The 15,910-nt window shown below is 41.1% G+C and overlaps 1 protein-coding gene across 1 annotated transcript in view; it reads right to left on the bottom strand.

The window, feature by feature from the left end:
- The window catches only part of LOC122815973 (zinc finger protein 585A-like), a 475,437-nt gene that overhangs the window by 256,386 nt on the left and 203,141 nt on the right, over positions 1 to 15,910 (bottom strand). Inside the window, exon 5 of the mRNA XM_044088857.1 lies at positions 10,169 to 10,236. Coding sequence (XP_043944792.1) covers positions 10,169 to 10,236 — 68 coding nt within the window. The remainder of the gene's footprint in view (positions 1 to 10,168; positions 10,237 to 15,910) is intronic.

Raw genomic sequence — 15,910 nt, 5'->3', positions numbered from 1 at the left:
CCTTATTACCTGTTTACAGCACATATTCCTACTGATATCAGACCATGCCTTGATATACCACTCTTAACCCTTATTACCTGTTTACAGCATGTATTCCTACTAATATCAGACCGTGCCTTGATATACCACTCGTAACCCTTATTACCTGTTTACAGCACATATTTCTACTGATATCAGACCGTGTCTTGATATACCGCTTGTAACCCTTATTACCTGTTTAACACACATATTCCTACTGATATCAGACCATGCCTTGATATACCAATCATAACCCTTATTACCCGTTTACAGCACATATTCCTACTGATATCAGACCGTGCCTTGATATACCGCTAGTAACCCTTATTACCTGTTTAACACACATATTCCTTCTGATATCAGACCATGCCTTGATATACCAGTCATAACCCTTATTACCTGTTTACAGCACATATTCCTACTATCAGACCATGCCTTGATATACCACTCATAACCCTTATTACCTGTTTACAGCACATATTCATACTGATATCAGACCATGCCTTGATATACCACTCATAACCCTTATTACCTGTTTACAGCACATATTCCTACTAATATCAGACCATGCCTTGATATACCGCTCGTAACTCTTATTACCTGTTTACAGCACATATTCCTACTGATATCAGACCATGCCTTGATATACCGCTCGTAACTCTTATTACCTGTTTACAGCACATATTCCTACTATCAGACCATGGCTTGATATACCACTCATAACCCTTATTACCTTTTTACAGCACATATTCCTAATGATATCAGACCATGCCTTGATATACCGCTCGTAACCTTTATTACCTGTTTACAGCACATATTCCTACTGATATCAGACCATGCCTTGATATACCGCTCGTAACCCTTATTACCTGTTTACAGCACATATTCCTACTGATATTAGACCGTGCCTTGATATACCACTCGTAACCCTTATTACCTGCTTACAGCACATATTCCTACTGATATCAGACCGTGCCTTGATATGCTGCTCGTAACCCTTATTACCTGTTTACAGCACATATCCTACTGATATCAGACCATGCCTTGATATACCGCTCATAACCCTTATTACCTGTTTACAGCACATATTCCTAATGATATCAGACTGTTCCTTGATATACCGCTCGTAACCCTTATTACCTGTTTACAGCAAATATTCCTAATGATAGCAGACCATGCCTTGATATACCGCTCGTAACCCTTATTACCTATTTACAGCACATATTCTTACTGACATCAGACCGTGCCATGATATACCGCTTGTAACCCTAATTACCTATTTACAGCACATATTCCTACTGATATCAGATCATGCCTTGATATACCGCTCGTAACCCTTATTACCTGCTTGCAGCACATACTCCTACTGATATCATACCATGCCTTGATATACCTCTCATAACCCTTATTACCTGTTTACAGCACATATTCCTACTGATATCAGACCATGCCTTGATATACCGCTCGTAACCATTATTACCTGTTTACAGCACATATTCCTACTGATATCAGACCATGCCTTGATATACCGCTCGAAAAGTACAGTTTTGTACCTACCATAAATGTAGATGTTCGAGGATTCCATTGCTGCAGTCCTTACTATTGGGTATAGTCCGCGTCCAGTCGGCCCGAATACCAGAGTATAAGGCTGACGTCGGTCAGGGCGCATTAGACTGACGTCAGTACGTCAGGGTACTAATGCGCATGACCGACGTCATATCCTCAGTCTTTTCTTGCCCCAGATGTCAGAAGACCCTAAAAAGACAAGTCCCAAAATACCTGCACCAAAAACATGTACAATATATACAAGAATATATACAAAAATATAAGCATGTAAACTCACCTACACAACCACCCCTAAACACAGAGGGAAGGAGGGAGGGTATTGGACTGCAGCAATGGAATCCTCGAACATCTACATTTATGGTAGGTACAAAACTGTACTATGTTCTTCGTTTTCCATTGCTGCAGTCCTTACTATTGGGTAGAATCCCAAAGCAGAGGTAAGGGAGGCTGGCAAATCATAAAGAAGTAGGAGCTGACAACATGCCTTGCAAAACAGCTGTAGCAAAACCAGCCCTAGACTTAGAGTAGATAGGAAGGTGATAATGCTTAGAGAAAGTATGCACTGAACTCCAAGTAGCTGCTTCCAAAATATCCTTAGTTGCCACCCCCCTTAGAAATGCTGTTAAAGTGGCAGTAGCCCTAGTGGAATGAGGCCTAATCCCAGCTGGAATCTCCTTGCCATGATGGGAATAACAAAATGCAATGCAAAAGCCAATCCACCTAGAAATAGTTTGTTTTGACACAGGCTTGCCCTGTGAACTCAAAGCAAAAGAAACAAACAACTGCTGAGACTGCCTAAAATCCTTAGTCCTGCTTAAATAATAACGCAATTGCCTGTGTACATCTAAAGTGTGCAAAATCTTTTCCCCTTTATTTTGAGGGTCTGCATAAAACGTAGGCAAATGAATAGTTTGTTTTAAAGCCACACTAGAAACCACCTTAGGCATAAAGGAAGGATTAGTACGTAATGATACCCTATCCTTATGGAAAATCAAAAAGGGCTCTACTGCCATAAGGGCCTGCAACTCAGACACCCTTCTTGCAGAAGTAATAGCCAACAGAAAAGCAGTCTTCCATGACAAGTATTTCAATTCAGCAGTAGCTGCAGGCTCAAAAGGTTGTAGAGTAAGTTTTTCCAACACAAAATTGAGATCCCAAGCAGGAGTAGGAGCTCTACGTGGGGGTCTTATATTCTTTGCCCCTCTAAGAAACTGCTTGAACAAAGGATGCGAAAACAAAGGTGGGTCACAATCATAGTGAGCTGAAATTGCTGCAGCATGAATCTTAATGGAAGAGAAGGACAAACCTTTGTCCAATAACTCAGTAAGATATTGAAGAGCCACACTCAAATTAGGCTCAGAAATCTCCAAATCCTTTGCTGTACTCCAAAATAAAAATCTCTTCCATTTTTCTGCGTACACTCTCCTTGTACTAGGTCTTCTAGCTTCCATAATCACATTTAAAACTTGTTGAGGAAGTTGAGACCTGCTGTGTTTCAACACAGAATATGCCAGGCTGTTAGATGAAGAGAGTGAAGCTTGACATTGAGCAGATGACCGTCCTTCTGAGATAACAGATGAGGAATCAGAGGTAAAGGCCATGGAGGCTTCTTTACCAGACTCCGTAGTAGTGGGTACCAGTGTTGCCGAGGCCAATCTGGAGCTATCAAAATCATCCTTGGCCTGTCTTGTCTGACCTTTAATAGTACCTTTGGAAGAAGAGGCAGAGGTGGAAAGGCATACATATGAAGGTTTTTCCAACTGAAAGACAGAGCATCCACTTTCCAAGCTGTGTGATGAAACCCCTTTGTGCAATACTTTGGCAGCTGGTGGTTTAGTGGAGAAGCGAACAGATCTATGTCTGGAGTTCCCCATGACACTGTCAATTTCTGAAATACATGAAGATCCAGTTTCCACTCGTGGGGATCCATGATTTGTCTGCTTAACACATCTGCTAAGGAGTTCTGTGCTCCTGGCAGAAACCTTGCCTGAAGAGTTAGTTGCAAGCTTAGCGCAGTCTCCCATAAAATCATTGCTTGCCTGCATAGAGGATAAGAATGTGTTCCCCCTTGCTTGTTGATGTACCACATGACAGTTGTGTTGTCTGTTAGAATCAACACCTGCCCTGGAAGAAGTAACTCCTTGAAAGCCATTAATGCAAACTGGACTGCTAACATCTCCTTCATGTTGATATGTAGATGCTGTAGTCTGGCAGGCCACTTGTCTTGTATCCACTTTCCATTTAGATGAGCTCCCCAAGCAATGTCCGAGGCATCTGTCGTTAAAATCTGACTTGCCTCTGGCCGGGTCACAGAGAGTCCCTTGTTTAGGTGACATTCCTGAGCCCACCACAAGAATTCTTTTTGAAGGCAAGGTATTATTTGAATGACAGTGTCCAAATCCTGGCAGTGCTGTGTCCATACATTTTGAGATACCATTGTAGCTTCCTCATATGCAGTTTGGCATTGGGAAGCACCAGAATACAAGATGCCATGAACCCTAATGCTTGAAGGACTGTCCTTGCAGTCAGCACGGACTGATGAGATAGTTGATGGAAGTAAAGTGACAGACTCTTTTGTTTGTCCGGGGTTAAAAAGGCCATCTGGGCTGCTGTATTCAGTCTCACACCCAGAAAGCACATGTCTTGAGAGGGTACTAGACTGGACTTTATTTCGTTCACAGAATACCCTAGGCATCTTAGCACTGCTATAACATATTCCAGATGCTGTAGAAGGTCTTCCTTTTCTTGAGCCAGAATCAGGCAGTCGTCCAAGTAAGGATAGATTTGAATTCCTTGAAGCCTGAAGTAAGCTATCACTGGAGCCAGAACCTTTGTGAATACTCTGGCAGTAGATAAGCCAAAGGGCAATGCAGAGAACTGATAATGAGAATTTCCAGCTCGAAACCGCAGATACTTCCTGCAACTTAGCCTTATAGGCACATGAAGGTAAGCTTCCTTGAGATCTAAAGTTACCATCCAGTGATCTTTGCCCAGCAGAGGTAAAAGCTGTTGTAACGTCAACATCTTGAACTTGGGAATGTCCAGAAAAGTGTTGAGGAGAGATAAATCCAAAATTGGTCTCCACGTGTTCCCCTTCTTTGGTACTAGGAACAGGCGAGAATAAAATCCTAGGCCCCTTTCTGATACAGGGACTGGCTGAATGGCCCCCATCTGGAGTAACTGAGAAACTTGCTTGTGAGCCTCCTTTCTTTGTGGAGGAGGAACGTCTGGCATGCCTTTGAAAGGGGCATTGTATGGAAATAAAATCTGTAACCGTGGTGAATGATATCCAACACCCATTTGTCTTGAGTAATTAAATCCCAATTTTCTTTGAAAAGAGACAGTCTTCCTCCCAAAGGAGCTGCCAGACGAGAATCTACTGGCAGCTGAAAAGACAGGTCATTGGGTCTGTTTACGAAAGGACTGACCCCTGCCCTCACCAGAAGTCTGAGCAGGTGAACTCCCTGTTCTAGGCCTAAAAGAACCTTGAGCCCTGCCCCTACCACGTCTAGACCTACCCCTAGACTGGGAATCATAAGCAGGATATGTCCACCCCTTAGCAGGCCAATTTCTACTAAACTTCGGTGGCTGCACCTGCAAAAAGTCTTTAACAGTTTGCATAGACTTAGCTTTGTCCTCCATTTTCTTTAAAACTGCTTCCACAGGCGATCCAAACAACACATCAGACTGTAAAGGAGCATCCAAAATTCTTGTCTTAACATGCTCAGCTAAATTCTGATCCTTCAACCAGGCATGCCTGCGAAGAACAGAACTAGTAGCAGCCACCCTCGAGGAGGCCTGTACAGCATCAAAACCACATTGCAAAGAATGCTTACCCACTTGCTCAGACACATGAACCAAGTCCAGCAACTCTTTACACTCAATACCTTCCGCCAAAGCATCCACCTTAGATTTTAATTGTGAAAGGAGATAATTCTGATATTTTAGCATGTGAAACTGACAATTCAACGCTCTCATGGCTAGAGTGGAAGAAGTATACACTTTCTTTCCCCACCTATCCAAGGCCCTTGCCTCTTTATCAGTGGGAACAGGATTTTTAACCACAGAAGCCTTAACACCTTTAGGCCCTTGAGAAATAGTTTCTGGGTCCGCCCTAGGACTCTTAAACAAATACTTATGAGCTTCGGGCACCCTATAATACCTATCAGGCTTAACAGGAGCAGGAGGCAAAGAGTCAGGATTCAGGGAAGCCTCTGCAAAACATCTTCCACCACATTCAACACAGGAGGAATAGCTAAGGGCCTATGCTGGGGCAAAACAAGAATTCCCTAAGCCTTTTCCTGGAATCAGAGTAATCCTGGCCTTCCCATTTAAAGTGCTCCCTCATGGAATGCAGAGTCTCTGAAAATGAGAAATCCTCAGGAGGAGAAGCTGTAGGAGTGGAATCATCCACATCAGAATCAGAATAAGTAGGATACTCCTGCAAGTCTTCCGCAGAAGACTCTGAAGCCTCTGAACACTGTTCAAAACTATCAAACTCCGGTTCCACCCTAGGCCTCTTATCAGGCGGGGCATAGAACCTCTAATCATAGTAATCAAATCTTCTGCCATTTTAAGCATATGTTTCTTAGGTACAGAACCCGAAATGCTAGGAGAAGCCCCCACTGAAGCTGAACTAGGCCTACCTCTCAAAGAAGTTTTGGCAACAGAAGGAGAGGCTCTAACTACCTTGGGAAGAGAGGGAAGAACAGTTACCTGAGAAGCCCCCTCAGCCTGGCCTACCTCCTGAGAAGGCACATCCTGTAACAGTAAAGTTTCTGCCTGAGACTCCATGGAAACTCCTGGCAAAACCTCTGGCTCCACTGAGCCTTCTAAAGAACCGACGTCCGGGACTGCCGGTTCATCAACCCTAGGCTTCACTGTTTTGTCCTTGCGCTTCTTGACGAAGCGGGCGACGGAGCATCCGACGGCATTTTATAATTGCAACGCTTCCCAAACACTAACCTGGCACAGTCTAACCTCCTCTTAATAGTGCGTTTGTTAAACCTAGCACAAGAGCGGCAACCAACAACGCCGTGCTCAGGCCCTAAACAAGGTATACACAAGGTATGGTAATCCCTATGAGGTATCTGTTTCCCACAAGAAATACAGTTATTCACTTTTTCTGACATCCGGTAAAATACTGTGGCAAGAAAAAACCAAAATGTTCCCCAACGCGGTACTTAGCCAACTCTGTTTCGGTCTGAAACTCCGGTTTCGGAAATATTTCAGAACGCCAACCTGCACTCGCAAAACTGCTTCTGCATCGGACCATGCGGCAAAAAAGACTGAGGATATGACGTCGGTCATGCGCATTAGTACCCTGACGTACTGACGTCAGTCTAATGCGCCCTGACCGACGTCAGCCTTATACTCTGGTATTCGGGCCGACTGGACGCGGACTATACCCAATAGTAAGGACTGCAGCAATGGAAAACGAAGAACATCCCTTATTACCTGTTTACAGCACATATTCCTGCTGATATCAGACCATGCCTTGATATACCTCTCATAACCCTTATTACCTGTTTACAGCACATAGTCCTACTGATATCAGGCCATGCCTTGATATACCGCTCGTAACCATTATTACCTGTTTACAGCATATATTCCTACTGATATCAGACCATGCCTTGATATACCGTTTGTAACTCTTATTACCTATTTGCAGTACATACTTCTACTGATATCAGACCATGCCTTGATATACCGCTCGTAACCTTTATTACCTGTTTACACCACATATTCCTACTGATATCAGACCGTGCCTTGATATACCGCTTGTAACCCTTATTACGTATTTACAGCACATAGTCCTACTGATATCAGACCGTGCCTTGATATACCGCTCGTAACCATTATTACCTGTTTAGAGCACATATTCCTACTGATATCAGACCGTGCCTTGATAAACTGCTCGTAACCCTTATTACCTGTTTACAGCACATATTCCTATTAATATCAGACCTTGCCTTGATATACCGCTCGTAACCCTTATTACCTGTTTAGAGCACATATTCCTACTGATATTAGACCATGCCTTGATATACCGCTCGTAACCCTTATTACCTGTTTACAGCATATATTCCTACTGATATCAGACAGTGCTTTGATATACCACTCGTAACCCTTATTACATGTTTACAACACATATTACTACAGATATCAGACCTTGCCTTGATATACTGCTCGTAAAAATTATTACCTGTTTAGAGCACATATTCCTACTGATATCAGACCATGCCTTGATATACCGCTCGTAACCTTTATTACCTGCTTACAGCACATATTTGTACTGATATCAGACCATGTCTTGATATACCGCTCGTAACTCTTATTACCTATTTGCAGCACATATTGTAACTGATATCAGACCATGCCTTGATATACCGCTCATAACCCTTATTACCTGTTTACAGCACATATTCCTGCTGATATCAGACCATGCCTTGATATACCACTCGTAACCCTTATCACCTGTTTACAGCACATATTCCTACTGATATCAGTGCGTGCCTTTATATACAGCTCGTAACCCTTATTACCTGTTTACAGCAGATATTCCTACTGATATCAGACTGTGGCTTGATATACCGCTCATAACCCTTATTACCTGTTTACAGCACATATTCCTAATGATATCAGAACGTGCCTTGATATACCGCTCGTAACCCTTATTACCTGTTTAGAGCACATATTCTTAATGATATCAGACCGTGCCATGATATACCGCTCGTAACCCTAATTACCTGTTTACAGCACATATTCCTACTGATATCAGACCATGCCTTGATATACCGCTTGTAACCCTTATTACCTGCTTATAGCACATACTCCTACTGATATCAGACCATGCCTTGATATACCACTCGTAACCATTATTACCTGTTTACAGCACATATTCCTACTGATATCAGACCATGCCTTGATATACCGCTTGTAACTCTTATTACCTATTTGCAGCACATATTCCTACCGATATCAGACCGTGCCTTGATATACAGCTAGTAACCCTTATTACCTGTTTACAGCACATATTCCTACTGATGTCAGACTGTGTCTTGATATACTGCTCATAACCCTTATTACCTGTTTACAGCATATACTCCTACTGATATCAGACCATGCCTTGATAAACTGCTCGTAACACTTATTACCTGTTTACAGCACATATTCCTAATGATATCAGACCTTGCCTTGATATACCACTCGTAACCCTTATTATCTGTTTACAGCACATATTCCTACTGATATTAGACCATGCCTTGATATACCGCTCGTAACCCTTATTACCTGTTTACAGCATATATTCCTACTGATATCAGACAGTGCTTTGATATACCACTCGTAAACCCTTATTACCTGTTTACAACACATATTACTACTGATATCAGACCTTGCCTTGATATACCGCTCATAAAAATTATTACCTGTTTAGAGCACATATTCCTACTGATATCAGACCATGCCTTGATGTACTGCTCGTAACCTTTATTACCTGTTTACAGCACATCTTCCTACTGATATCAGACCATGTCTTGATATACCGCTCGTAACCCTTATCACCTGTTTACAGCACATATTCCTACTGATATCAGACCATGCCTTGATATACTGTTCGTAACCCTTATTACCTATTTACTGCACATATTCCTACTGATATCAGACCATGCCTTGATATACCGCTTGTAACTCTTATTACCTATTTGCAGTACATACTTCTACTGATATCAGACCATGCCTTGATATACCGCTCGTAACCTTTATTACCTGTTTACACCACATATTCCTACTGATATCAGACCGTGCCTTGATATACCGCTTGTAACCCTTATTACGTATTTACAGCACATAGTCCTACTGATATCAGACCGTGCCTTGATATACCGCTCGTAACCATTATTACCTGTTTATAGCACATATTCCTACTGATATCAGACCGTGCCTTGATAAACTGCTCGTAACCCTTATTACCTGTTTACAGCACATATTCCTATTAATATCAGACCTTGCCTTGATATACCGCTCGTAACCCTTATTACCTGTTTAGAGCACATATTCCTACTGATATTAGACCATGCCTTGATATACCGCTCGTAACCCTTATTACCTGTTTACAGCATATATTCCTACTGATATCAGACAGTGCTTTGATATACCACTCGTAACCCTTATTACATGTTTACAACACATATTACTACAGATATCAGACCTTGCCTTGATATACTGCTCGTAAAATTATTACCTGTTTAGAGCACATATTCCTACTGATATCAGACCATGCCTTGATATACCGCCGTAACCTTTATTACCTGCTTACAGCACATATTCGTACTGATATCAGACCATGTCTTGATATACCGCTCGTAACTCTTATTACCTATTTGCAGCACATATTGTAACTGATATCAGACCATGCCTTGATATACCGCTCATAACCCTTATTACCTGTTTACAGCACATATTCCTGCTGATATCAGACCATGCCTTGATATACCACTCGTAACCCTTATCACCTGTTTACAGCACATATTCCTACTGATATCAGTGCGTGCCTTTATATACAGCTCGTAACCCTTATTACCTGTTTACAGCAGATATTCCTACTGATATCAGACTGTGGCTTGATATACCGCTCATAACCCTTATTACCTGTTTACAGCACATATTCCTAATGATATCAGAACATGCCTTGATATACCGCTCGTAACCCTTATTACCTGTTTAGAGCACATATTCTTAATGATATCAGACCGTGCCATGATATACCGCTCGTAACCCTAATTACCTGTTTACAGCACATATTCCTACTGATATCAGACCATGCCTTGATATACCGCTTGTAACCCTTATTACCTGCTTATAGCACATACTCCTACTGATATCAGACCATGCCTTGATATACCACTCGTAACCATTATTACCTGTTTACAGCACATATTCCTACTGATATCAGACCATGCCTTGATATACCGCTTGTAACTCTTATTACCTATTTGCAGCACATATTCCTACCGATATCAGACCGTGCCTTGATATACAGCTAGTAACCCTTATTACCTGTTTACAGCACATATTCCTACTGATGTCAGACCGTGTCTTGATATACTGCTCATAACCCTTATTACCTGTTTACAGCATATACTCCTACTGATATCAGACCATGCCTTGATATACCGCTCGTAACCCTTATTACCTGTTTACAGCACATATTCCTACTGATATCAGACCATGCCTTGATAAACTGCTCGTAACACTTATTACCTGTTTACAGCACATATTCCTAATGATATCAGACCTTGCCTTGATATACCACTCGTAACCCTTATTATCTGTTTACAGCACATATTCCTACTGATATTAGACCATGCCTTGATATACCGCTCGTAACCCTTATTACCTGTTTACAGCATATATTCCTACTGATATCAGACAGTGCTTTGATATACCACTCGTAAACCCTTATTACCTGTTTACAACACATATTACTACTGATATCAGACCTTGCCTTGATATACCGCTCATAAAAATTATTACCTGTTTAGAGCACATATTCCTACTGATATCAGACCATGCCTTGATGTACTGCTCGTAACCTTTATTACCTGTTTACAGCACATCTTCCTACTGATATCAGACCATGTCTTGATATACCGCTCGTAACCCTTATCACCTGTTTACAGCACATATTCCTACTGATATCAGACCATGCCTTGATATACTGTTCGTAACCCTTATTACCTATTTACTGCACATATTCCTACTGATATCAGACCATGCCTTGATATACCGCTCGTAACTCTTTTTACCTATTTGCCGCACATATTGTAACTGATATCAGACCATGCCTTGATATACCGCTCGTAACCCTTATTACCTGTTTACAGCACATATTCCTACTGATATCAGACCATGCCTTGATATACCGCTCGTAACCCTTATCACCTGTTTACAGCACATATTCCTACTGATATCAGACTGTGCCTTGATATACAGCTCGTAACCCTTATTACCTGTTTACAGCAGATATTCCTACTGATATCAGACCATGCCTTGATATACCGTTCATAACCCTTATTACCTGTTTACAGCACCTATTCCTAATGATATCAGAACATGCCTTGATATACCGCTCGTAACCCTTATTACCTGCTTATAGCACATACTCCTACTGATATCAGACCATGCCTTGATATACCTCTCGTAACCCTTATTACCTGTTTACAGCACATATTCCTACTGATATCAGACCATGCCTTGATATACCACTCGTAACCATTATTACCTGTTTGCAGCACATACTCCTACTGATATCAGACCATGCCTTGATATACCGCTTGTAACTCTTATTACCTATTTGCAGCACATATTCCTACTGATATCAGACCGTGCCTTGATATACAGCTCGTAACCCTTATTACCTGTTTACAGCACATATTCCTACTGATATCAGACCGTGCCTTGATATACTGCTCGTAACCCTTATTACCTGTTTATAGCATATACTCCTACTGATATCAGACCATGCCTTGATATACCGCTTGTAACCCTTATTACCTGTTTACAGCACATATTCCTACTGATATCAGACCGTGCCTTGATATACCACTCGTAACCCTTATTACCTGTTTACAACACATATTCCTACTGATATCAGACCTTTCCTTGATATACCTCTCATAACAATTATTACCTGTTTAGAGCACATATTCCTACTGATATCAGACCGTGCCTTGATATACTGCTCGTAACTTTTATTACCTGTTTACAGCACATATTCCTAATGATATCAGACCATGCCTTGATATACCTCTCGTAACCCTTATTACCTTTTTACAGCATATATTCCTACTGATATCAGACCGTGCCTTGATATACTGCTCATAACCCTTATTACCTGGTTACAGCATATACTTCTACTGATATCAGACCATGCCTTGATATACTGCTCATAACCCTTATTACCTGTTTACAGCACATATTCCTACTATCAGACTCTGCCTTGATATACCGCTCTTAACCCTTATTACCTGTTTACAGCAGGTATTCCTACTGATATCATACCGTGCCTTGAAATACTGCTCATAACCCTTATTACCTGTTTACAGCACATATTCCTACTGATATTAGACCGTGCCTTGATATACCGCTCATAACCCTTATTACCTGTTTACAGCACATATTCCTACTGATATCAGACCATGCCTTGATATACCACTCTTAACCCTTATTACCTGTTTACAGTATGTATTCCTACTAATATCAGACCGTGCCTTGATATACCACTCGTAACCCTTATTACCTGTTTACAGCACATATTTCTACTGATATCAGACCGTGTCTTGATATACCGCTTGTAACCCTTATTACCTGTTTAACACACATATTCCTACTGATATCAGACCATGCCTTGATATACCAATCATAACCCTTATTACCCGTTTACAGCACATATTCCTACTGATATCAGACCGTGCCTTGATATACCGCTAGTAACCCTTATTACCTGTTTACAGCACATATTCCTACTGATATCAGACCATGCCTTGATATACCACTTATAACCCTTATTACCTGTTTACAGCACATATTCCTACTGATATCAGACCATGCCTTGATATACCACTCATAACCCTTATTACCTGTTTACAGCACATATTCCTACTAATATCAGACCATGCCTTGATATACCGCTCGTAACTCTTATTACCTGTTTACAGCACATATTCCTACTGATATCAGACCATGCCTTGATATACCGCTCGTAACTCTTATTACCTGTTTACAGCACATATTCCTACTATCAGACCATGGCTTGATATACCACTCATAACCCTTATTACCTTTTTACAGCACATATTCCTAATGATATCAGACCATGCCTTGATATACCGCTCGTAACCTTTATTACCTGTTTACAGCACATATTCCTACTGATATCAGACCATGCCTTGATATACCGCTCGTAACCCTTATTACCTGTTTACAGCACATATTCCTACTGATATCAGACCGTGCCTTGATATACCACTCGTAACCCTTATTACCTGTTTACAGCTCATATTCCTACTGATATCAGACCGTGCCTTGATATACCACTCGTAACCCTTATTACCTGTTTACAGCTCATATTCCTACTGATATCAGACCGTGCCTTGATATACAGCTCGTAACCCTTATTACCTGTTTACAGCACATATTCCTACTGATATCAGACCGTACCTTGATATACCACTCATAACTCTTATTATCTGCTTACAGCACATATTCCTACTGATATCAGACCATGCCTTGATATACCGCTCATAACAATTATTACCGGTTTAGAGCACATATTCCTACTAATATCAGACCATGCCTTGATATACAGCTCGTAACCCTTATTACCTGTTTACAGCACATATTCCTACTGATATCAGTCTGTGCCTTGATATACCACTCAAAACCCTTATTACCTGTTTACAGCACATATTCCTACTGATATCAGACCGTGCCTTGATATACCACTCGTAACCCTTATTACCTGTTTACAGCACATATTCCTACTGATATCAGACCGTACCTTGATATACCACTCATAACTCTTATTACCTGTTTACAGCATTCCTACTGATATCAGACCATACCTTAATATACCACTCATAGCTCTTATTACCTCTTTACAGCACATATTCCTACTGATATCAGTCCATGCCTTGATATACCACTCAAAACCCTTATTACCTGTTTACAGCACATATTTCTACTGATATCAGTCCGTGCCTTGATAGACCACTCAAAACCCTTATTACCTGTTTACAGCACATATTCCTACTGATATCATTTTGTTTCTAAGTGTCATGTTTGTGGTTGTTGCATTTGCCATAAGGGTATAAGAAAAGGATGTACAACAGGACTTGTATCACTACAGGAACTGTGACATGTGAACATACCAATAGCTGAAGGAAAGTTAAAAGGTGGGAATTTCACCTGATAGGATACTTTTCAAAGTAGTAGCCTGGTATCTCTGAAGGGATGAAGGCAAAGCCTTTGTGCATCTCTACAGCACTAGTTTGTTAGGCATTTGCAAGTAAGGTCAGTGACCCCCCCCCCCATCATGGTGAAATAAACAGATCATACATAGAAGCTTTAAATGTTTGTTACCCCACAGTGACTCAATACAATAGGGTCTGGTATCTGCTGAAATAACACAAAGGCAGTATTCATAAAAGTGCTTTGCAGATGAGCAGTCCACTCTTCTTAGTTTGTTAAAGTTGGGCTTTGTGTTAGTGTAGTACCTCGTAGGATACAGAGTAGTACATCCTACCTAATCCCCACTCACTGTCCAACAATCAGTGATGTCTTAGTAAACGTAAGTAATATTCATAGCAATAGCAGCATGAATATTCATTGTCTATTCATAGTTTACCCTTTTCCTCAATGTAATCCTATCTCTGAGTTGGTACATTTAATTAGCAGGGGTATGGTGGGTTGGGGTGCGTACAGGCTTGCCCCCTGCAAAAGAGAAGAAAAAAAATAGCATTATAACTGCAAGTATTATTTTTTTCCTTTACTTTTTCAGTGGGCAAGCCCCCATGTCCCCCCTGCCCACAAATTAAATATACCAACTCTGAGATTGCACTACATTGAGGAAAAGTATAAAGTACTGATAGACGGTTAATATTCACGATGCATCTGCGTGGCTGCCAGTCATGCATGCTTCCAATATGATGACACACACTGTTTACCTGTCAGTCAGTAAAATCACACCCACATCTGTGCAGAGGCCTGCAAGGTACTACACTAATACAAAGCCCAAACTTGTACTTCTAGTTTGCAATGTGAGTCAGACACACCTAATAAGCACGTCTCTGAATCTCATTAAGTCTCCGCTGTGATGCTCTCTGAATCACCTGCCATGTGAGTCAGTCTCCCACTGAATAAACTACAGCTGCGTAGAGCTAAGCTGTACAACTAGAGTCTGTTGTCTGGACAACTGCTTTTTCTATTGAAATGAATGGGTGCAACATTCTTTATGAAAGATGAGTAATGCGGGTCTGTATTAAATCATCGAATAGTAAATTCTGTGAACAGCTATTATCAACAGCAAAACAGCAAACTTATATTTCAGCAAAAGTGCACATCAGAGAGTGTTGCATCATCAAATAGACAGAGTTGGCCAACCTCAAGTAAAAGCTGTGCACCATATCACTGTAGACGTAGTGAGGAAATATGATGTGTGATCTTTTATAACACCTGTAACTCTCCTTTAAAAGTATAGCTGTGTTTGCCGATTTTGCCTTGTACATCTGTCACTTTTTCCTTTTCATAGCACTGTGTCTTGGGA

The sequence above is a fragment of the Protopterus annectens genome, chromosome 11.part0, assembly GCF_019279795.1.
Source record: "Protopterus annectens isolate FY-2018-M chromosome 11.part0, PAN1.0, whole genome shotgun sequence".
Taxonomy (NCBI): Eukaryota; Metazoa; Chordata; order Ceratodontiformes; family Protopteridae; genus Protopterus; species Protopterus annectens.
Note: the sequence above shows the minus strand (reverse complement) of the source record. Positions and strands in the feature narration are given on the sequence as shown.